Here is a 25,399-nt window from a genome sequence, read left to right as displayed (position 1 = left end):
TTACAGTCTCGGAAACTCAAAGGTGCAGTTCTACATTTTTCTACAGGGTCGCCATGAGTCAGCATTGACTCGATGGCAGTAAGTTTTGGTTTAGGAAGAGCTATGCACTTTAAAGATATGTAGGGAAGTAGCTATATGTAAGGACTCTGTCTTCTTCCATGATAACTTACCGGCGTTCAGCCTGGGATTTTAAGTGTAAGCCCAAATAATAAAGTTGTCTTTTCACCCCCTTTTCCAATGTTACTTTTGTGTATATCTTTATAAGAAACGTCACTGTGAAGTTGGTGATTATGGTCATACACCATCTAGTACCACTAAAATTCCACAATTATTTTGAAGAGATTTCTCAAGAGTTGGTCTTGGGACCAACATCATCATCATCATCTAAGAGCCTGTCAGAAATGTCAATTCTTAAGACTTCATCTCAGGCCTACTGAGTCAGAAAACTTGGGGATAAGGGTTAGTAATCTTCTCTTTATGAAGCCTTCCTAGTGATTTTGATGTACATTGAAGAGCTAAGGGCAAATAATTTAAAGGTAATAAACTGAAAAAATAACTACCTCATATTTTAAGTCCTTCTTCTTGAGGTATAGCTAAACTTTTAAGGCCCAAACACATTATTTGAAATAAAGTTTAGTGTAACATAGTAACAATAATTTAATGTATCGTGAATGTACAGTACACCAGCCTATATGAATAAAAATGTAATCAGACATATACTTACTTTAATGTTTCAGCAAGAAAGAAGCTCTGCTGTACATCATCATGTGTGGGCGTAGAGGAATAAACATCCTTGACCCCAGAAAATCCACCACTCACTCGGCAATACTTTTCAATCGCCTGTGAAAGACAGGAGACAAAAACATCTATTCCACATCATTTCAGCATTTGAAGAATATTGTATTTCGTGAATGCACAGTTTGGATGCATGTATGCAAGTCAAGAGGTGTTTGCAAGTAAAGAAACCAGGCTAAACTTCACAGACATATGTATGAGAATTTGACATTTTAAGAAGATTTATTATCAAGTAGAAATAGTCTCGTACTAGAAAAGTTAACTGTGGTATCCTGCGTGCTTTGGAATTTCTCCTTTTCTAAAACTCTATACTCTTGCAAGCACATTTTGCATTTTCCTAACTTAAACGTGCAATTTAGCCTATTGTGGTAGTTACACAAATTCATGTCAACTTGATAAAAGAATAGTCACAGCCTGATGTTCCCTCCTTGTGGCGTGACCTTCTCATGAGGATTCTGGGAACTTTTTCTCTTGAATCTGCCATTAGAAGAGGCGGTCACTCTCTTTTTCTCTCGCTGCTTCACCTTCCTACTGAGGAAACACATTTAGGAGCTGGAGGAGCCACATGGAGATGCTTCCACCACCACAGGAGCCACAAAACTTTCCACTCAGTGGCCTGTGATCTTCTTGCATTTGGCATCCTTGCATGTGCTGTTTGAGTCTGGGAGGCATTTATGAACTAGTAATAGACATATGGGCTAATATCAGACTTATGGACTTGATCTGGACTGGGCTGGGATATTTTCTCAATATTCAGTTGTTCTTTGATATAAAGTTCTCCCTTACACACGAGTGTCGCTGGATGTGTTTCTCTAGTCAACATGGTCTAACACAGCTATATCCACTGAACTCAGAGACCTTTCTGACACAGGAAAGCTTTACGTTCCCACAAATCAGGATGGAAGGCAGTTTGAATTTGGAATAAAAATGCAATTTCATTAATTCCAAGGACAAACCATAATTCAAACATGTTAAAAGGTATTGCTGAGTAGCTCTCCATAGTGATAACAATAAAAGGTCACACTGACTGTATACAAGCTACAATGTGGTCCATGTCAGAAAAATGCGCCAATGGGCTTCAGTAAAGATTTATAGTCTTAGAAACTCTATGGGGCAGTTCTGCTTCATCCTGTACAGTCCTTATCATTTGGGATCTACTTCATGGCAGAAGGTTTGGGTTTTGGTTAAAAGCCTTTTCTGTGATTAGAAAGCTGCGTGCATAGCGAGTAAAAGTCATTGTGATGAAGGCTGCTCAGAGTAGTGTTGGTTCAATTGTTTCAAAGTGATGGCATATTTACGTAACGTTAAAAGGCAAGGATGCATCAACCTAGCGGCCGCACTGTTCTTATTTGTCTAAATAAGAATCATTAACTATCAGAGAGCATTAAAGAACATAGATTCATTATAGGATCATCATATGCATGCATGTATGTAAGCATGTATGCATGTATCCATCTATCTATCTATCTATCTATCTATCCATCCATCCATCTATCAATCTATCTACTCTCTTCCATCTCTCTTCCATAAACTATTACCTGACTTACATAAGTGTTAGAGGCACTGCTGCTGACAGGTGTGCGTGTGTCCGTGTCCTGTTCCTGAGCCTCTATGACAAGAGCTCGACTAGCTTCCTTCTCAACTGTGCCAGGACCCCTTGCACCAAGTTTCACTAGTATTTCTTTTTCCGATTGTAGACCAAGGGGCCAGGGAACAGCAACATCTATAAATGCTGTAGCTATTATTGTTCTGTTAACCACCTGGTGCCTACTGATACTCCGTTTACTGCTAAACTCCAGGAGAACTACCTGAGTCTGAATGCCAAGTGATACATCAGTGTCTCTCTGCCTTAATTCAAGTCTTTATCACATTATTCCTAGGTTACTGCCATGGTTTCTATAAACAACCAGTTTTCAGACTATAATCAAATCCGTCTTTTGTTTTGTTACTTCCTTACTGAAAAGTCTTCCATCGTCCCTTCCTCCTTGGTAGTGCTAATTGAGTCTCAAAGTTAGGGAGCTCTAGCAGATGAGGAAAAAGGTTATGATCTGGAGGGCTTTTTAAATGGATGAGAACTTCCTTTTCCCAATCCCCACATGAATAAATGTACACAGTGATTGACATGAGTTATGGAGAGAAGTTGTGTGTTTTATTCCTAAAACACTGAGTACACCTTTCTGGCATATAAGGCCACTAAACTTTTCTTCCTTCTGTTTGATAATCTGAAACCTTTATCTATTTCTTTATATAAATTGATGTACATAATGCCCTACTACTTCATTCATGTCTGAGCAATATACTAACATTATCTGAGATATCCTTGGACTTTATCTAGACCGCAAGCTTAAGCTAAATAATTGAAATAAAATATTCATCAAAATTAATAATATTTACCATAATTCAGAAATATGCAAGATTAAAACATTTTAGTCTTGGGAGTAAAGTATACTTTGTAAAAGAATTAATGGTGGTCCCCCCCGATGAATTGATAGTCATAAAGATCCCAAGAAGGCTAGTATTTTAAGAATGAAGCACTTGCTTTACTTATAAACCAGTAAAATTTCTTCCTTTCATATTTATAAACTTCCTTTAATATGGAACGATTTTAACAATTCAATGATTCTGTTTGTGATTGCTATGAGTCAGATAGACTCGATGGCAGAGTTTGGTTTAGAGATTTTAATATTAAGGAAATACTCAGAACACAAGATGAAATAAATAAGCAGCAATCTCCTATCCAAGCTTGTGAACCTGAGCACTTCTGTAGTGCCCCTGAGGCCCCGGTACTAAGTATTAAAAAGACAGGATGGAAAATTAAACAGCTTATTTACAATACTGAAAAATTACCTTTCAAATCACTCATTATAATTATTCAGTAACATGGTAAAATTAATAGGGAAATACTTCTAATAGAGGATAAACCAGCATTCTAAGGTTTACTTCTGCTCATGTGACTAAGTTGACGAAGTTTCTTCATCAGGTAAAAGTCCTAGTTACCGGCAAGGTAACAGAGATGGGAACACGTGGCAATTTAACAAACAGGTGGGCCAGATTTGAACATTTTTGCAGGTAAAATGAAGTAATGGCTTTCTTACCAGTGCTGCCTCCCAGCCCCATTGTCTGTATCTTGGATCATGAGTGAATCGCCATAGGTACCAATAGGTTTCAATTACTTCTGGACGGAGGATGTAGTACTTTTCAGCTTGCCTGACTGCCACAGCCTCTACTGCACCATCAAACTTGAACGACTCAGGCCCTAGCTTTAATGCTGTAATGTGACAAAAGAAATAAATAAAATCACTTTTGTTGTTAACAGTTTTGCCCTCCCAAAATATAGTATGAAATTAAGTTATTATTGTAATTGTTTTTTATTGTTTCTCTTTTGCAAATGTGCTACTTTAAAAGACCCATGTTTAGTTTTCTTATAATAGGCTCATTTTTGTTTCCCATTATCCTGACATGTAATATTTCTTATAATGTAAGTTAGGCATACTGTTAAACCTAATTATATTGACAAAAGTCCACTAAGCTTATAGAAATAAATGCAAAGGCAAACATACACATATTACATATACTATTTTAAATTATAAAATGACACATATTGTATTGCATAAAATATTTTTAAAGTCAAGATAAATGCAAAGTTCTTTTGATACAAACATTTCAGAGTTGAGATTTTGAATTGAATTCAGTTATAGATGATATACCTTTTAGTGAAAACAAATTATAGTACATAAGAATACACTTTAAAATTTAAATCTACTCTCCTATAGCCCGTCTACACAGCTAGAGATTAAAAAAAAACTAAGAATGTCATTAGTAATGTGTCCATTTAAAGGTTTGAGAAAACGTGGCCATTACACATGTACCTGGCATGCTATTTCCTGTTTATGATTTGCCTACAGGCTGGAATGTAGCATATGAAAGGCTTTTTAAGGGCTTCCGTTGCACCTGCAAGGCCTTCCTCCATTGCTATGTTGAAGTTACACACAACTGCCATTCTCACTGAGCATGGTCTTGCACTTTTCTTTCTCCTACGTTGCATGGTGGCAAAGGTTAAAATAGTTTCAAACCTCCTTTGAGAGATGATTTTATATTTCTTTCGGAAAAGGTGTCAGAAGAGCCACAGGCATATGTTGGTATGGCCAGACTTCAGCATTGCAAGAGTGACCAAAAACTAAACAATCTCAAAACAAACACCAAATTCACTGACTTCAAGTCCACACCGACTCATGGCAACACTGTAGCATAGGCCTTTGATAGTTTCTGACACTGTAACGCTTTACAAGAGAGAAAGCACAGAGCAGCTGCTGGCTGAAATCGCTGACCTTGCAGTTAGCAGCCACTGTGTAACCACTAGGCCAGCAGGCCTCCTAAACAATCACAAAGGATGTGAGGATCAAGTGTCCAAAATCAAACCAAACCATACTAAATGAGAACAAAGAAACAAACAACACACACACACACACACACACACACACACGACTGTAGGTCGTTCTATTAAATGTGTGCCATAGGATCCAGTAGTTTATAACTGCAGTCGTTTAATGCTAAGTCTTAGGCAATTCAAACAGGAGCTCTAAGCAGTTTGAAGCTACCAGTCACTCGGGGGAGGGGCAGTATTTTTATTCCTTCCCTCTCCAATGCTGCATGTTTAAATAAATAAAAATTAGCTTCCCCCAAACTTGTGTACAATAGAATTCTAGAAATTTCGCTATCCAATTCTGAATTCTCTAGCTTGCTTAAACCTGAACAGCATGACCTCTACTGCAGACCTTGAAAGAAGACAGCATTGTGTTCAAGAAGCCTCTGAAACGGAATATAACACGGTGTGTGCACATAAAGCTTGGACCACATCCTCAGAGGGATCTGAAATTCAGTTTACTGAAGAAAGTCTGCCATAGGGCAAATATGATTTGGCATTTAATGAATGCTTTTAGAATGATGATAAATGCTGAATATCATAAATAGTGAGAATATTCCAAAAAACATATACTAAAAAATAGGCCATTTTGCTGGATTTCGTATGTTTTCCTCTATCAAAACCCATTATTGCTGAGGTTATCAGAGAATTTTCAATAGTAATATGAAGACAAATTTTCAATTACCATATATACTCGAATATAAGCCGACCCGAGTATAAGCCGAGGTACCTAATTATTACCTGGGGAACCAGAAAAACTGACTGACTCGAGTCTAAGCCTAGGGTGGGAAATGCAGAATGTGAATTAACACAGAGACCAGAGGGGAGAGACGGAGCACAGCCACAGACACATCCTTACCAGTTCAACTGCTGCCATAGTGAATTACTACGGACGCTTCTGCGAATTGGAACCATCCACGTCATAGGACAGCTCTGATTGGTTAGATGTGAGTAAACAAAAATTCAATGAAAGCCCTGCGGTGTCAGTGGGGCTTTGAATGAACAGCGGAGAAATGGCAATCATCTGCAAGATCTTACACCTCGCTAGGGTACCACTGACCCGTGTATAAGCCGAACCCCACGAGTATATTCGGTACATACTTACTTGTGGAATTAGAATGACAGGAATACCTTTATTGTAGTAGAAATTGGTTGTATGGAACAAATATTTTAAATTAAAAAAATATTTTGCTTACTGATAACTTGTATCTTTACAAATTAAACAGACCAGAAAGATGTATTTCCTGTGGAGAGTTGATAAGTTGCAAATGCAGTTATTAAGGTATAAGACATTACCTTCCTGTTACTTACACAAAAGACTACTAATCTGAGATTCAGAACAGATTAAAATACGAATTCAGATATAATACTATTAACAATAAATGTATTTTTTCCCTTATTAGGTGGTTAAAATACCTAACAATGTTGCCTTTTATTATCCCGGTTGAAATCTCAGGCCTGGATATCTAAATTTCTAGAATTTTATTGCAAACAAACTGTGAGGGTAACAAATTTAGTGTGTGTGTGTGTGTGTGTGTGAGAGAGAGAGAGAGAGAGAGAGAGAAAGAGAGCACGAGAGAGAGAGAGAGAGACAGAGAGAGAGAGAACATTCCCCCAGAGTGGCCAGTGGATTCAAACTGCTGACCTTGTTGTTAGCTTCCCAACATGCAATCCACTGAGACAACCGCTAACTTTACAGTTCACCACCACATCAACAAGGCTCCTGTATAAAAATGGGATCACAACTAAAAAAAGTGCATGGTTCTGGGTTCATTTAAGTGAGGGCCACTAGGGAAACACACAATAGGTAAGTAAAAAACCAAGGGCACCAGAGGGATGATTCAGCTTCCACTCACTCAAGTCACTGCCATCAAGTCAGTTGTGACTCATCGCAACACTATAGGATGGGGAGAACTGCTCCTGTGGGTTTCTGAGACCCTACAGAAGCAGAAAGCTCCATTTTTCTCCCACAGAGCAGTTTTGAACTGCTGAGCTTGTAGTGAGCAGTCAAATGTGTAACCCACAATGCCACTGGGGCTCAGTTCTGACACCACAGTTACAGTAAATATAGCAGTAACCCTTGACCAGTTGAATATAGGATCTAACATTAAAACTATCTACTTCAGTTTCTTTTATGAAACTCTTTATGTTTGGCTATCAAACAAAAATTTAAAGTTATGCTAAAAATTAAAAAAAAAACCAGTGTGACAACACAAAGTCAAAATCAGAATCAGACTGGAATCTAACACAGATATTGAACTGTAAAACTGGGTATGCAAAATCATGGTGGGGTAAAGGGAAACGATGCCAAAGGGTTCATGTAGAAAAAGAATGTTTGAGAACTGATTGTGGTAGCAATTGTACATTCTGCTTGTGATTGAAATATGGAATGATATATGTATAAAATCCCAACTGATAAAAGAAGAAAATTAAAATAAAATTATATAAAACAGGATACAATAAAAATCAGTGGGTTTAAAGATGAAAGAACAAAAAAATTGATATCTAGGTAATGTATAATATTCAAACTGCATACAGCCAGACAGATAGAACTTGAAAGAAGTCAGAGTTCGGGGATGCAGGTGCGTGAGGTAGAGGGGTACCAATTCACATATAGAGGAATGTGGATAAGATTTACATTGGATTTATACTATTGAAATGACATCAAAAACCCCACCAAACTAGAATTCAAAACTCAGTGAAATTATCCTTCATAAGTCTTGCCCAGTGTTCTTTAACCGTTTTATCATTAACTGTCTCCCTACAGAACTGTTCTGCATATTTTACCTAGTTACCCACTTCCACTGTATTTTAATACCTAATACATACTATATATCTGTTTATGACTATGTGCTTTACAAATAAAAGAGTAGAACCTTTAGGGGGAGCACACACAAAACAATTTTTTGCCATTGTTTTGAAAATAATTTGTTCTAGTAAGGGCACCAAAGCCCAGAAAAACTAGTGAATCATCCAAAGCAATATTAGAGGATTTTAAAATTTAAAAGCACAAAAAAGTAACCTCAAAATTTATTGAACTGGTTAACTGGTAAAATACTAGTTAAGATATCAATTAAATACTCCAGAAAGTATGGGCAGTCTTCAAGTTACAAATGAGGTCTATTCCTGTCTTAACATTTAAAAAACTTTTTAAGGTGAACAAGATCATCAGTTTGGCATTCAACAATGTATACACATTTTGGTTCATCTCATTCATAGCAATACCCTCCATGAAACATAATTTATCCTGCTTCCTCTTTGTGTTTCCTATTTCAATATTCCTCCTTCACTAGCCCTTCCACACTTTGTCCTTGGGGAAAGGATGCCTTTCAAAAATCTCAAATGGCTACTTATTCTAGGTCTACGTCCTTCCCCGGCGTTAAGTTTCCCCTGATAGGCCTGTCTGTTGTCTGGCTGCAACAATCCAATTGGCTCAAACCAATATAAGGATGATGCAGCACACAGCGATTATTTCCTTCCGTTTCACAGGCTCCCGTGAGCCAGAGCCCACTCTCCAGCACCTAGCAACAACCACAGAGGCTGACACGGAAACACACGAGTGGGTTCAGTTCTAGACCTCATGGGGAGTAAAGGGCACTATGGGGGTTTGGAACAGGTTACTTTGGTTCTTACTTAGCCTTTTCAGTGATTTAAAGTTTCACAAGCAGTAAGGGAAGGCGTTGTGATGCAGAATTTGCTGCAAACAGGGGTTGGGTCAATCAATTCACAAGAGCGAGTTGACATAAATGTAAAATGAATTTTGAGCTGAAACAAAAAGTGCCCAACTCAAAGACAGATGGACCCCACTCAAAGATGGCTACTGATCATGTCACTTGGAATGTGTGGGCTCTCTTGAGTTTGGCCAATAATCAAATCTCATACATCAGACCCCTGAAAGGGCTCACTAGAGCTCCAAATTTCCTATATTCCATGATTTCAAGCTGTAATTTTTCCCATTCGGGTTGCTTCAGAGTTCAGTCAAAATTTGTTCTGCTCCTGTTTCTTTCAGTCAGTCATAACGGCACTGGTTCCAATAGGTTTGAAGCGCTGCTTAAGGATAAACAGCAGTAGTCCCTAAGTCAGATGCCTGTGACCACAGGGACTAGCTGTCCAGTTAGCTTTTGGAAATTTTTATTTTCACAAGAGAATAGGTATAGCAATGTGACCTAAATCAGTCAATACTGTGTTCCTTTAAGTAACTCTGCTTCTGTGGAAACTGAAACAAATGGCTAACCTGTATCCTTAGTGTCTTAAAATACAAGAGGCTTCAAAAAGTTTGTAGAATAATACAATTAAAAGATAATAGGACCTTTTCCACAAACTTTTTAGAGTCCCCTTGTCAACAATGTCATCCAATACATTTTCAAATATTTTCTTTGTCTTTACAGCTACTTCAAATTCCTTATTAACAAAAAATAAAATTCAGAATTAAGAACAAACAAAATAATACCTGACATAAGAACACATTTCCAGAACTGGAATTCAAGTTCTTAACTAATTTTAAAAATGAATTACTGTGTTAAATTTATTTTAAATTGAAAAATGCTTTTTTATTATTTTTCCAATTCCTGGGAAAAATTTTATCTTTCGGGTTACTTTAGACTAAGTAGTTGTTCTTGTTAATATTCTTACCAGTTCTGTCATATGACTCATGACAAGTACGTGCAATTTCCGCTCCAAGTTCTAGATAATGACCAGCTTTATCCATTCTGGAACCATCTGCTCCTAGTGCGAACATTCCTCCGGCAAAGCAGGCCAAATGCCCCATCTTCTTCTCCAAGTGCCCATTCTTCCATTCTCCGATAAAAATGAGACCTCCCCGGGACTTCTTAATAAGATGTTTTTCTATAGCCTATAGTGTGTAGATTTTCAAAAATTTAGAAGCAAATAGTTGTACCCTTCTGGATATAGGAAAACTTTGATAAGAAGATATCCTGCAAAGAATCAGCTTTCCTAAACTAGGGAGAACGAGTTTAGCATCCTTGTAGTTGCTAACCAATAAGTTCTGGAGACTGTGCCCTAATTGCAATATAATGGAGAATGAATATTCTAAAAACAAATAAACCACAAAACCACCTAAGACTCCCTTTCTCTGTAATACATCATTACAAGTTTTATCTCCTTGAATTAATGTAATCTTTTATCAGTCAACTGAGATCATACCGCTAAGTTATAACCTGAAAAACTCTTCCATTTAGCTGTTTGATTTTATACAATAAAATCTGAATAGGAAGAATAGAGTAATTAGAAAAATATTATTTTAATATTTAGATAAAAGTCTATGTGACTATGCCATCTGAAAAAATAATTTACAATGGCAATGAGATAAGCCACTGTATATATTATCAACGTTATTATAAAACAAGTTGAGAGGCCATCCTTACTTCTCTGACTGAGGCAACTGTGTAAGATTCTGAGCCAAGGAAGAGAGGACACATGGAAACCGCAGCCTATCCTCCTGGAATGTCGAATTTCTCTAAAGAGGCGGGAATGTTGAGGGAATTGTTCCATGTTAAGATGAGCTTGAATAAAGCATCAAGTATTATGCCTCAAGTATCATATTAAATGTTGAGATAAACAAGTGGGTTTCTGCCATCAGAAAGATTCTACAGGATCTTTATAGAAGTGTGATTCTAAGAATATTAAATTCTTACTGCTTATTGATTTTCCTTAGACCACTTCTAGTTTAAAATTTTATAGTATAGAAATAAAATTTTAATTGTTGACTATATATCAAGCAGTTCAATATATTAATCTTTTAGCAACCAGTTATTGTCTACAATGGGTAAAGCAAGCAATGCATACTTAGAATAAGTTTAGCAACTATGTATTTTTATAAAAATTATAAAGGATTAGGTCCTTAAAAGGCAAGTGTAAAAATAGTAATATCCTTGATTTAATTAATAAAAACAAAACTTTTAATCTAAAATTGGATACTTGACCAAATATATTTCTTTGTTTTAAATCTTTTTAACTAATAAATGATTTTATTGGGGGCTCTAACAGGTCTTATAACAATCCAGACATCAGTTGTATCATATACATTTGTACATATTTGCCATCATCATTTTCAAAACATTTTCTTTCTGCTTGAGCTCTTTTTTCCCTCTCTCATCCTCCCACCCTCATGAACCCCTAACAAATTATAAATTATTATTATTTTCATATCTTACACAATCTGCTGTCTCCCTTCACCCATGTTTCTGTTGTTCGTCTCCCTGGGGCAGTAGGGGCGTGGTGTTACATGTCAATCATTGTAGTCGGTTCCCCGTTTCTCCCCATTCTCCCCAATAATACTTCTTTAAAGGAGTACTTTAAATCATTAATGATTTTAATTTAAGCACTTTAATTCATTACAATGATCAGAAAGAAAGTAACTTACTAAACTATCACTATGCTTTTAAATTTTTGCTTCAAATATGCTGTCTAAATAAGAATGAGTCTTACTCAATTTTAATATTTCACAGTACAGTGGAAAGAAGTTACACACATAAAAGACAATATAGTATATAGTGGGTTAAAAGCATAAACCGTAATACCAGACTGTTCCAGGCTCAATCACTGGCTAGTTATGTGATCCACAGGAAGTTAGTTAATCTCTTTGTGGTTTAAAGCACTTGTATGTAAAATGGGAGCATTGGCTAAAATAATATATGTAAAAGGAGTTAAAAGAATACATGGTACATGGAAAACACTATATTATTTTTTTATTTACCCAGAGAGTTTTAAACATGTAGGTGTGCAATTAATCACTGAAAAGAAAAGATTATCAAAATATATTTTGGGTCAGAAGTTTTTCTACTTTTTGTAATAACTAAAAACCATTTAAATAATTTTCATAAATAATATTTTATATTAAATATGTTCTTAAATAATTCTATATTAAATATTTTCTTTAATAATTTCTTTTAAAGGTTACAATATAATAAATGCTTCTTTTACACCAGCTACAATGAGTGCATATAAAAATTGATTATATGCATTATATGTATATGCATATTATATGCATTATATGTATTTCTTTCATACATAGATTAAAACTGTTACATTTGTTTAGTTTTTATCAAATATTCACAGTACATTCAATCCATTCAGTAACAAAATGTTCTGATAATTACCTCAATAGCATCATCATACATTTTTCTTGCCTCATGGTCTGTTTTATCTGACATCAACCAGGCTTTCAGTAAGTATTCATAAAAACTGTCTCCTAGGCCGCCAACTGATGTATGATCTATAACAAAAGAGAAGAATTGAAGCGGAGGAAGAAGAGATTTACAGTCACACTTTTCAATTATATTACACATCAATAATTTTAAACCTATAGTCTTATTTCCAACATACTTCAAATTCGATCCAGTAAGAGTACATTATGAAAATCTCATTTATATATGTAACCAATTTGTTTCAGTAGTCATTTTCTTAAATCACATAAGTTCATATAGTCACAAATCTAAACGTTCCAGAATTGAAAATAATTATCTTTCATATGTTAATGACTCTAAATATAAAAGCTATGATTAAATATGTAAATATACTTAAATCTGATGCTAAACTAAAGTTTATTCTTAGACATTTTTCTCTATAAGATGGCTAGTGGTGACATCTGTTATAGAAAATTAAAATCATTTCCAAAAGGGAAAAAAAAAAGCCCCCAAATTCCTTTGGAAAATCACTTTACATAACAGGTTGCTGACTTGCTATCCTTCGTGAGTATTTATACGTTGACGTTAGGTGCTATCGAGTTGGTTCTGACTCATAGTGACCTCATGCACAACAAACTCTGCCCAGTGCAGTGCCATCCTCACAACTGTTCTTATGCTTGAGCCCATTGTAGTCACAGTCTCAATCCATCGTGTTGAGGGCCTTCTTCTTTTTCCCTACCAAACATAACGTACTGCTCCTAACAACAAAGCCAAAGTATGTAAGGCAAAGTCTCAGCATCCTTGCTTCCAAGGAGTCCTCTGTACTTCTTCCAAGAAAAGATTTGTTTGTCCTTTAGGCCACCCATGGTACTTCCAATATTCTTTGCTAACATCATAATTAAAATGCATCAATTCTTCCGTGGTCTTGCTTTTAAAAAAAAAAATCATTTTATTGGGGACTCTTACAGCTCCTATCACAATCCATCCATGCATCCACTGTGTCAAGCACATTGGTACTTAAATTGCCAACATCGTTTTCAAAACATTTTCTTTCTGGTACTTAAATTGCCAACATCGTTTTCAAAACATTTTCTTTCTACTTGAGCCCTTGGTATCAGCTCATTCCTCTCCCTCCCCAACCCTCCCTCCCTCATGAACCTTGATAGTTTATAAATTATTATTTTCTTATCTTACATCAACTGCTGTTTCCCTTCACCCACGTTTCTGTTGTTCATCCCCTTGGCGGGGTGTAATATGTCGATCATTATGATCAGTTCCCACTTTCTCTCCCCCTTCCCCCTACCCTCATGGAGCTACTTCCATTATTGTTCCTGAGTGGTTTATCTGTCCTGGATTCCCTGTGTCAAGAGCTTTTATCTGTACCAGGGTACATGCTCTGGTCTAGCTGGATTGGTAAGGTAGAACTGGGGTCATAATGGGGGTGGGGGAAGCATTAAAGAACTAGAGAATGTTGCATGTTTCGTTGGTGCTATACTGTACCCTGGCTGGCTCATCCCTTCCTGTGACTCTTCTGTGAGAGGATATCCAATAATCTATAGATGGGATTTGGGTCTTCTCTACTCTGCCCCCACAACCCTCGTTCACATCTATAGGATTGTTTGTTTTGGGTTTTCCAGAGCCTGATACCTAATACCATCAACACTTCATGATCACACAGGCCGGTGTGTATCTTCCATGTGGGCTTGGTTGCTTCCCAGTTAGATGGCTGCTTATTTAACGACAAGCCTTGCTGTATCTTTTGATAGCCAGGCACCATCAGCTTTCTTCACCACATTTGCTTATGCACCCATTTTGTTGGGAAGGTGAACATCACAGAATGCCAGATTATTAAACTGTTCTTGCATTGAGGGAGTGCTTGAGTAGAGGGCCAATGATCATCTGCTACTTTATTATTTAACATATCTGTATATAGAACTATGTACTTATCGTTATAAATATATTTTATATGTGCATGTATTTATACCTCTATAAATGTTCTTTTGTCTCCTAGTTCTTTCCTCTGTTTTACTTTCCTTCTGTCCCACTATCATGTTCGACCTTCATTTGGCTTCCAGTAATTCCTACTGGCTATAATGCACTTGATTAAGCCCCACCACCACCATCAATTTTAGATGACTTGTTATTCCCTTGTACCTGGGTTTGTTGGTTCCCCTTTCTCTTTCCCCCACCTCCTCTTCTCCCATGTCCCCCTGAAACCATCGGGTCCTGTTGTTTACTCCTCAGGATTGTATATCCTGTCTTATCTAAATAGACATGAAAAAACAAAACAAGCAACAACAAAAAGAAAAGCCTATAAACAGTTCCAGTTCTATCTGTTGACTTTATGTATGAGTGTTTTCTGGTCTAGTCTGATGAGGTGTCATGCCGTGCCCCCAAAGTCTATTTTTGGGATTTCTTGGGGACTTCATTGTTTTGCTCCCCTTGTGCTCAGTTGCATGCCATTCGTATTTCGCCCCGGTGTGGTGGGATCAGATCGGGCACAATTCTCGCATTGTGTCTCCAGTGTTGTCCCGCTCAGTGCTATGGGTCAGTGAGGGAATGCCATGTCTCATGGTGGGGCCGGCCCTATGGTCCTCTCTGTGCATTGGCTGCTCTAAGCAGGAATATTGTCCTTGGGATTTGGTGGGCCAGGTTGTGTTCCACTCTCTCTTCCTCTCTCTTTCCCTCTAAGTTTGCTCCCCTTGTTCTGAGTAGACGTGCCTCTCTTCCAGAGCTGTAGTTTCAGTGCTGTCCTCTATAGTTCATTCTTTTGGGAAAGGTTCTACATAGCTGGGACTGGGACTGGCCCACAGAACTCTATTGATTTGCTGCTTCATGCTGTATGTTTCATTCAAGTGTTGGTGCACAGGGTTGAGGTCTGGTCTCTCTCTCCCTTTCCTGTGGAGATGCAATTACACACACATACACACACACACACACACACACACACACACACACACACCCCTACCTACCTACCTATCTTGGGTGGGTTACCTACCTACCTACCTACCTACCTACCTACCTACCTACCTACCTACCTACCTACCTATCTTGGGTGGGTTAGTGCTCTGTTCCCTGACTACCCATGTCCTTCCCCCCCCCCCTCTTTTTATTTGGTTCCCATATGTATCCCTGGGTTGGGTCTGACTCCTGCCAGAGTGCCTGGACCTTACCCCGGAAATGTATGCATGTAGTAGCTTTCCCCTTGTATGCCCCTTTGCTCTTTTAAGCTTATCTCAATGGACTAATGTTGTACTTGTCCTTTTGTGCTTGGTTTACTTTGCCTAGCATAATTTCCTCCAGTTCTTCCCACGCTGCGATGTGCTTCATGCATTCATCACTGCATTTTAGGGATGCGTAGTACTCCATTATATGTATGTACCACAGTTTTTTAATTCACTCGTCAGTTGATGGAAATTTGAGTTGTTTCCAACTGCTTGCGATTGTGAACTGCATTGCAATGAACATTGCAGCACAGATGTCTGGCAGAGGTCTGTTGTCTCTCCTGGGTATATGCCCAGTGGAGAGATTGCTGGGTTATATGTTAGCTCGATTTTAGGTATTGCTAAATTGATTCCTAAAACGGCTGCAGATACCCACAGGTCCACCAGCAGTGGATGAGAGTCCCTGTCTCCCCTTAGCCCCTCCAACACTTGTTCCTTTCTGATTTTTTGAATTGGGTTATCTTTGAGGATATTAAGTGGTATCTCATAGTTCTTTTAATTTACATTTCCCTAATGGCTTAGGATCAGGAACATTTTCTCATATGTTCATTGGCCATTTTCAAACCCTGTGAAACTTCTATTCAGGTCCTTTGCCCACCTCTTCAATGAGCTATTCGTTTTTTTCTTATTGTAGGCTAGCAGAGTATGGTAGATTTTAGTTAAAAAATAAGGCCTTTGTCTGATGTGTCATTGCTAAAGATATTTTCTCAGTCTGTGGGCTCTCTTATTACTCTGTTGGTGAATTATTTCAATGTGCACAGGCGTTTTATCTTCCGTACATCCCTCTTGTCAATTTGTGCCTCCTCTGTGCTTATGTCCTTCCCTATTTCCGATAGCCTGTGTATTCTCTGCACCAAAGTTCTCAACTTTGTCCCAATTCCCTCATTGATGACCCTAAAGAATTTGGGGTTTTAGCTCAAGGTCTGTGATCCACCTTGAGTTTATTCTTGTGCATAGAGTGAGGTAAGGGTCTTGCTATATTTTTCTGCAGGTAGAAAAATTTTTTCCAGCACCACTTGTTGAAGAGGGCATCTGCTTCCCATTTCATATTTTTTGGAGTCTTATCAAAGACCAGTTGTGTGTATGCTGATGATTTTACCTCTCAGTTTCAGTTCTTTTCCATTGGTCTGAGTATCTGCCATTATACCAGTACCATGCTGTTTTGACCACTATGGCTGTATAATAGGTGTTATCTTCTGTGGTCTTCGTCATTCATTCACCACTTTTACATGCATAAAGTGATTGAAAATGTGCTATCTTGGGTCAGGTGTACCTTAATCCTCAAAATACTTTTAAAAGGTCTTGTGCTGCAAATTTGCCCAATGCAACACATCATTTGACTTCTTGGCTGTGTTGCTTCCATGAACATTGACTGTGAATTGAAACAAGATTAAATTCTTGACAACTTCAATTTTACTCCATTTATCATGATGTTACCTACTGGCATTTATATAGCTACTAATATCTAATTATTTGCCTTAGATATATTCGTACTCCATCCCACCTAAAATGAGACCTGGTGGCATAATGGATTAAGGCGAGACGAAGCTATTAAAGTAATTGAGTTAAAGTTTATCGTGTCAACTTGGCCAATAAACACATGTGGGGTTAACTGAAGGGTGAGGAGATAAATGGCTTGGTGAGCCTAGTCTTTAGAGTTCTCGGGTCTCTTGATTTGTGATGGTAGGACCAGGGTGCAGCTGCCTTAGCCAGATCCCTGCTTCAGCTGGCAAGGCTCACTTCCTGTAAGATATCCCCAGGGAGAAGCTTCATGGACCCACCCCAATATAACCCTGGGTGCTGGGACAGCCATGTGGAGACCCCTGCCAGGGGCTGAGATGCTTACACGTTCATTGATTAGGCTTTCCTCCTGCAGCCGGTGTCATAGTGTGTGTTTTGTGAGATGGAGGAGGACTTTGTGGATTGGTGTCAGATATATGGGTTAACGTTGGACTTGTAGGCTTGGGCAGCACTGGGTTAGGATATTTTCTTTATGAGCACCTAAACTTTACATAAAATGCTCTCTTATACATGAGTTTCTGTGGATTTGTTTCTCCAAATTACCCAGACTAACACAGTAATTATCAGAACATTTTTAACTTAATATCTTGAATACATACTGTGAATCTTTGATATAAACTAGCTACTAACCATAAGGTCAGTGGTTCAAGCCCACCAGCTGCTCTGTGGGAGAAAGATGAGGTTATCTGTTCCCATTAAGATTTAAAGTTTTAGAAACCCATAGGAGCAGTTCTACTCTGTCCTTGCTCTGGCAATGGGTTTAGTTTGGTTGATTTTATTCCACCTATATTTTCAATCCTGTCCACCTTAGTGCTATTAAGTCCTAAGATGATCCATCTTTTTATTCTTGCCTTTCTACAAACCCTGTCTTATCATCTTTGTTTCAAAGTGTACATTCTCTCTGTATTAAAAGATCACATTTCTTCTACCTCTTCAGTCATTCTCACAGTACTTCCAAAATGCTCTTTCATATTGATGAAGAATTCAGTGTTTTATGGAACTGGCTATCCATTTGGAGATACATGCATATTAATATTTATAAAGTAATTTAACAATAGAACAAATTCTAAATATATCAGAAGGAAATATAATAAAATGCCTGATATTCCTAAATAAGTGTCTTAAGAAATACACAAAATAAAAGCACAATATGGAAAGTTTTATAGTTTCATATGATATGAGCTACCATAAAAAAATCTAAATGACAAAATACTCTATACAAGTAACTCTGACAAAGGACAAATAGCCCAACATGAAACTTGACATAAGACACTAGCATAAGATACACACAAATAAAAGGTGAAATCTGCTCCCCCCAATAAATTGACAATTATCAGAACTATAAAGATTCTCAGAGAAAGCACATTAAAACAATGAAATTTTATCTTTGTCTACTATACCGGCAAATTTTTTTCAGGAGACTGATAATATGTAGTAAAGATGAGGTTATACAATATGTTTGCTATGATTTTAAGGGCAATTTTTTAGTAGCTAAGGAGAAGTTAATGGAGAAGCCACAGTTTTGAAATTCTGTGTCATCATTGCATTACTTTACAAATATAAGGGTAGGTCAAAGGTACTGTTGCAAAACCATCGAAATCTCTCTATTAAACAAAAGTATCAAAATATGAAGCTATTATTTCTGTCGATCCTCCGTCTAGGTGTATACACTTCTGATGGCAGTGTTTCCATGACTTTAACCCTTCCCTGAAAAATTCTGTGCTCTTTGATTTAAAAAAATCCAAAATTACAGTTTGGAGATCTTCAAGGAACTCAAATCATGTTCCTTCAAAATTTTCTTTGCGTTCAGGAACAGAAAGAAGTCTGAAGGGGTAAGATCAGAGCTGTAGGGTAGGTGGGGCAAGGTGTTCCAAGCATTTTCTCAAAGGACAACCCTTGTTACCCTTGAAGAATGGGCAGGCGCATTGCTGTGATTAAAAAAAAAAATTGCTCACCACAACTTTCCTGGCTTTTTTCTCACCAAGTTTTCTCTTTTCTTAAAATATCTTTATAATGAGATGCTCTCGTAGTTACATGTCCTTTGAGAAATCTATCGAGAATACTCCTTTAGGAGCCCATGGAACGGTAGACATAAGTGTTTAAGTTGACTGCTCTGCCCTGAAATGAACTGACCTCGCAGATCTCCTTGGAAGTCACAGGTTTGATTGGATCTTTCACTCTCTCGCTCTTTCTCTCTGTTTTCAAGGCATCCTGGTGAAACCAAGACAAGTGTAACACTGAGAGAACTTGTCTGCAGCCATCCACCAGACGTAGAGACCTGTTTAAACACCTTTTTTTAGAATAAATCGGTATGAACTGGGACTCTAGTAGTAATACTTTTGATTTATCTTCATAGAGATACTGACTGGATAAGTTGGGAAGGATGGCTAAGTGATAGGTTTTGCTTTCAGGTGAGAAATAGAATGCTGCTTATAAGACTGTGAACCTGCCCCAATTTTTTAATGAATGAGGGGCATTATTCTAGAGCCCTGACATGAAAAGAAGTCTTCTTCCTTATTAGGATCACTCTCTGTTTAAACAGTACTATGTAATTTCATGCCTGGTGGTAAACACCAGGGATAGAGCTGGAAGACAAGAAATTAGAATTTGTGTTCCATATACCAATCTTGAATAAGGCTGATCTTAGCTCTACTTTTGATCCATGTTTTCAATTAATTTTATATATGGTCTGTAAACCCCAAATCTCCTTGGAAAACCAGCATCGACCTCTGGTTATTTCTCTTCTAATATAGTCTGAGTTGTGGTTTTCTCATTTCTAGTCACCCACACCCAGACACATTCTGTGTTCTGAAAATGTGTTGAAATTTCTCATCCATTATGAACACACACCCTTCACATCTACATCTTTTCACTATTATGAGTTTTTCCTTTCTACATCTCTGTATCTTCATTTAATCTTGGTCACAGTGGCCAAGTTCTTCCATAAACTAAAAGTTGTACTACAACTTTCTCAAATTGGCTTCTTTCTCAAAAAACTCAACTAGTTAATGCTATACATTATGTCATAATTTTCTCTCACTGTTAAAATAAAACCCCAAACAGTGAGTGCAGGAGGAAGATTTGATTATTTTCTTTATTATTTTTAATATTTTATTTATTTTTTATTATTATTTTCTTATGGTGTGGAATCTGTAAGCTTGTAACCATTATGTTAGTCAAGATGATTTTAGGTTGTATATAGGTAAATTTTTAATTAAAAAAAATTACTCTGCATCCATGTGCAGAGCCAGGTGGGTGTGGTTCCCCAGGAGTGGTTCCCTGTCCTACAAACTTTAAGTCACTTCACCCTCAGTTTATACTACACCTCACAATTCTCCAGGCTAGAGGCCTGGAGAACTGCAGTGATGCTCCTTCGCCCATTTCCTCAACTGCATATGGTCATGGTCTTTCAGCATGTACTATAATTCCACACACTAAGTTATGGGAGCCCACGAACTGGTAACCCCTTCGCTTTCACTTAGTCACTCATGCGAGGGACCCACACACCCTGTGCAATACCAGCACCCAGTCCTATGCCCCAGCTGCTCACCCCTGGGGTTATGAACCAATGGTGCCCACTACTCCACCAGTTAGAGATGCCATGAGCTCCACAACTAGAGATGCCCACACCTTAACTTAGCCATCCACACTGGGGCCCACATACCAGCAGTGCGTCCTACTCCTTTCTGAGGACTGGTGACACACCTTCCCTGTACTGTGTTCTATGGGACAGAGAGATGCACTCCAAGCAGGCACTGGCAGCATCCTTCCTACTTCACTCTGCTCTCCCTACCCCTGCGAGCAGAGATTTATGCCCACTCCAACCACTACTGCATAGCCTTGCCTACCTTGAACCATCGGTGAGAGTTTCCAAGCCACTCACTTAGTGACCAATGACCAAGGCACCATGGCACTGATCACCCAGACACTAGCAGTGCACAGAAACAACACCCAACCCAGCAACCAGCGAGAACACTCCCTATACCCAGGCTCAGGTGATCAGCTGGACAGCCACATCACCAGCACCACTAGTGAATAGTGCCTCAGCCACCTGCAAGACTAGCAAATAGAGACCATGCTCACACACCCAGCTGCTATACTATACCCTCTCCCAGAAATAGGTGGTTAAAGTTCCTGTGAGGAAAAGTAGCAACCAAATTTACACCCTGCTCATAGGCTATATTAAAACTAAACAAAGTGAAACAAAAATTAGGACACATTCCACAGACATTCAATAATAAAATAAATACAATAAGAACTTAATGTCTCAGAGAAAAGAAATATTATATAGAGGCAGGAAAAGATGGTGCCAGCAAATGACTAAAATAAACAACAGAAAGCCTGCTAACATAAGAAATGGCAATGGAACAATCTGATAGGGAATTAAGAGATCAACATACAGGCTTCTCCAAGAGCTCAGGAAAGAAGTCAAGGAAAACGTAGTCACAGCTAAGGAAATTACAGACAGCACAATGAAATAATTTTGGAAAACAACATGAGACCAAAACAATAAATTTATGACAATTAGAAACCATACAAAAACAACCAAGAGAAATACAAAAGACTATCAATAAAATTTCAGAAATAAAAAACTTTATTAATTGAAGGACATGGAAAGAGAATTAAATCATCATACGACTCAATCAGTAAAATAGAAGCCAAATACCTTGACACCAATTAGCTTGAGGAAAAGTCAGGGGGAAAAAGAAAAAGAAAGCCTAAGAATTATGTTTGACAGCAACAACAGGAATAATTTGTGTGGTTGGAATTCTGAAACAAAAGAAGGCTGAAAAATAAAACCACAGAGAACTGTTGAAGATTTATTGGCACAAAGCTTGCTAGTATCATGAAAAAGGAAAAGATTTCCATATAAAAATTCATTAAACCCCATATATGAAGACTTCAAAAGAAAATCACTAAGTCACATCACAATCAAACTTGCTAAAGATCCCAACATGATCGCTTAAGACAGATGTGTGCATAAGCAAACGTGGTGAAGAAAGCTGATGGTGTCCAGCTACCAAAAAGATATAGCATCTGGGATCTTAAAGGCTTGAAGGCAAACAAGTGGCCATCTAGCTCAGAAGCAACAAAGCCCACAGAGAAGAAGCACACAAGCCTAAGTAAACACGAGGTGTTGAAGGGATCAGGTAGCAGACACCAAAGAACAAAAACCATCATTGTGTGATCACCTTCCCCACATAAACGCTGAAGACGAATGTGTGCATAAATAAGTCTGGTGAAGAAGGCTAATGGTACCCAGCATTGAGAGATATAGCGTCTGGGGACTTAAAGGCTTGAAAGTAAACAAGCGGCCATCTAGCCCAGAAGCAACAAAGCCCACATGGAAGCAGCAAACCAACATGTGTGATCATGAAGGGCCGAGGGGACCAGGTTTCAAGCAACACAAGTGGGGGGGAAAAAGAAATCATATCATCATGAATGAGGGAAGTGCATGATGGGGACCCAATGCCCATCTGTAGACAACTGGACATTCCTTGCAGAGGGGTAGTGGGGAGGAGATGAGCCACTCAGGGTTCAGCGTAGCAATAATGAAACTCACAACCTCCCTCTAGTTCTTAAACGCTTCCTCCCCTCCAACTATCATGATCCCAATTCTACCTTGAAAACCTGGTTAGACTACAGGATGCACAGTGGTACAGTTGGGATCTGGAAACACGGGGAATCTAGGACAGATGAACTCCTCAGAACCAACAGTGAGAGTGGCAATACTGGGAGGGAAGGGTGTGGAGAAAGGGGGAACCGATCTCAGGGATCTACATATAACCTCCTCTCTGGGGGATGGGCAACAGGAAAGTGGGTGAAGGGAGACGCTGGGCAGTGTAAGATAAGATAAAATAATAATTTATAAATTATTAAGGGTTCATGAGGGAGGGGGGAAGGGGAGGGAAAAAAGGAAAATGAGCGAATTCCAGGAACACAAGTGGAAGGCAAATTTTGAGAATGATGAGGGCAACGAATGTATAAGAGTGCTTTACTCAACTGATGTATGTATGGATTGTGACAAGAGTTGTATGAGCCCCAATAAAATGATTTTTTTAAAAAAGAATCCTGAGAGCAGTTTACAAAAAATGAAGTCACCTACAAAGGGAACCCCATAAGACTAAGCTAACTGTTCAGCAGAACCCATGCAGGCAAGAAGGCAATGGAATAACAGATCTAAAACTCTGAGAGAAAAAACTGTCAACCAAGAACCTATCAAAATTATACCTCAAATGTGACAGTAAATTTAGACACCCCAAAAATTTTTTAAGAAAAATTAAATAAAAAGAAGTTCATTGATAAAAAGAGGGGTTTCTATGTCTGCAAACCAAAGTAAGTAAAGACACTCTACTTCTTACAACCTAACAAGGGTTTAAAGCACTCGTGTGTGGTGGTACTGAGCCTAAAATTCATTTCCTAGACTAGCAGATGGAAGCAGTAGCATCTGCACAATGGAGCCTGGTTTAAATTGCCATGGTTGTTAGGACTGAATGTGCAATATCGTTGGAGGAGATAACTGGTGACTCCAATGTACACAGCTATGTGATATATAAATGATGAAGTTCCAACTGGTGAGTTAGGGAACACAATAACAAAACTGTCAGCAATGGTGGAATGAGTGAGAGGAAATGGAAAGAAAAACACATATGAGCAAAAAGTATTATTATTAGGGCTCCAGCTCATACAGGCACAACTTAATTGCAAATAGATACTTGTGTCTAAGCATGTCTATTTGATTAGTGGAAAGGTGCAGGCAATTTCTTTCAGTTATACATTTGTGAATTAGTCTCATTAGAGTGCCTTCAAAAAAGGGGGGTGGGGAGGGCCCATTAGAACAGTGGCTTCTAAGGGAATCTCCTGAACTAGTTACATCGAAGCCAGAGTCGTCAGCTCAGAAGGTAACAGTGACTGTTTTTTGGATTGCCAAGGGGTAACCTTGATCATTTCTTGAAGGTTACAGGATGCTAGTGGGGGCTTATTAGGAAGGAATTTTAAGAAAACGGAAGATTGTATTGGTGAACAATGGCCAGAAAAACTGCACCAAGGAATTCGTCTCATTATGGCCATGTACCTGCTCCTTCTTTGAGGGTAGAAATAGCAAAGGGTGTCCTACTAAAATTTCTCTGTGAAATCTGAATATGCCTACTACCGTGAAAACTTCTTTCTGCGTCCCCCTAACTCAAAGAACATTTGAAAAGAATACAATTTGAGTTCCTTGAGGAGTGTAAATTGCTTACACAAGTAGAATTCTTCTAAGGATCAGAGATGGAAGCACCACCTTCAGGTGCAGATGAGCCTGGGTGCTCTGCTGAAAAGAAATTAGCTTCACATTTTGAAATTTTTGTTTAATAAAGGTTTCTATGATTTTGTAATAACACTTTTCGACTTATTTTCATACATCATAGAGCTCTGATTCAAGATGAGTTTTCAAAGGGAAAGTTCAATAATGCATACGAGAAGAGGTCAAAGTTATTTATGTATAGTAACACAATTGATTCAACAAACGGGAGAATGTAAATGAGAGAGCAACTTTTTCAAAGGAAGTTTAAATTGCACACATTTAAAGTACAGCAAGAAAAGGCTAAAGACTTAAAAAATTGGCAAGTACAGACTTTAATACTCCCGTAGAGATTTACAGCCTCGGGGGCATTTCTACTCCCTCCTGCTTGCTTTCCTGGTTTTATTTGAAACTGATGTATAAATCGGGAAATTATGGGGAAAAAACTCAAACTAATAGGCAGAAAAGGCTTTTTTTAATAGGCTGAAAAGGCTGAATTACCTTAAAGGCAATTAGCCTGGGTTAAGCTACAAATAACTTGACAGTTGACTTATATTATCGGTTTAATTTTTTTATATCCTGCAGTGCCTAACACAATTACTTTAATACATGTCATAAGCAATTATCAAATGAATGGCTGAATTTTTATTTTCAAGCACAAATAACATTTGAAAATTATAATAATTGATCTCAAGGAGACATTTTCTAATCAACCAGTCAAAATTTTCAAAAACTAAATCCACCTTCATAGCGTCTCACTTTTTTTGGTGTTTTTTGTTTTTGTTTCAGTTTAGGGAAACACATAATGGATTATAGGATAGCGTATATACTTGTGTATAAGCCGAGTTTTTCTCACTACATTTTTAATGCAGTTTTTGTGGTAAAATTAGGTGCCTCGGCTGATATTCAGGTCGGCTTACACTTGAATATATATGGTAAATGTTAATACCTTGACTATTGCTTTAAATTCAATAAAAATATTTATTGTCTGGTACTTTCAGTACCTGAA

General features: G+C 37.9%; 1 protein-coding gene across 2 annotated transcripts in view; it reads right to left on the bottom strand.

Annotated features, from left to right (window-relative positions):
- The window catches only part of MAN1A2 (mannosidase alpha class 1A member 2), a 170,558-nt gene that overhangs the window by 20,435 nt on the left and 124,724 nt on the right, over positions 1-25,399 (bottom strand). For both annotated transcript variants that reach the window (XM_075559997.1, XM_075560000.1), the window contains 4 exons: positions 12,337-12,452; positions 9,851-10,070; positions 3,891-4,063; positions 725-840 (listed from right to left, as the gene is read on the bottom strand). In XM_075559997.1, coding sequence (XP_075416112.1) covers positions 725-840; positions 3,891-4,063; positions 9,851-10,070; positions 12,337-12,452 — 625 coding nt within the window. The remainder of the gene's footprint in view (positions 1-724; positions 841-3,890; positions 4,064-9,850; positions 10,071-12,336; positions 12,453-25,399) is intronic.

Source organism: Tenrec ecaudatus, chromosome 1, assembly GCF_050624435.1.
Source record: "Tenrec ecaudatus isolate mTenEca1 chromosome 1, mTenEca1.hap1, whole genome shotgun sequence".
Taxonomy (NCBI): Eukaryota; Metazoa; Chordata; class Mammalia; order Afrosoricida; family Tenrecidae; genus Tenrec; species Tenrec ecaudatus.
Note: the sequence above shows the minus strand (reverse complement) of the source record. Positions and strands in the feature narration are given on the sequence as shown.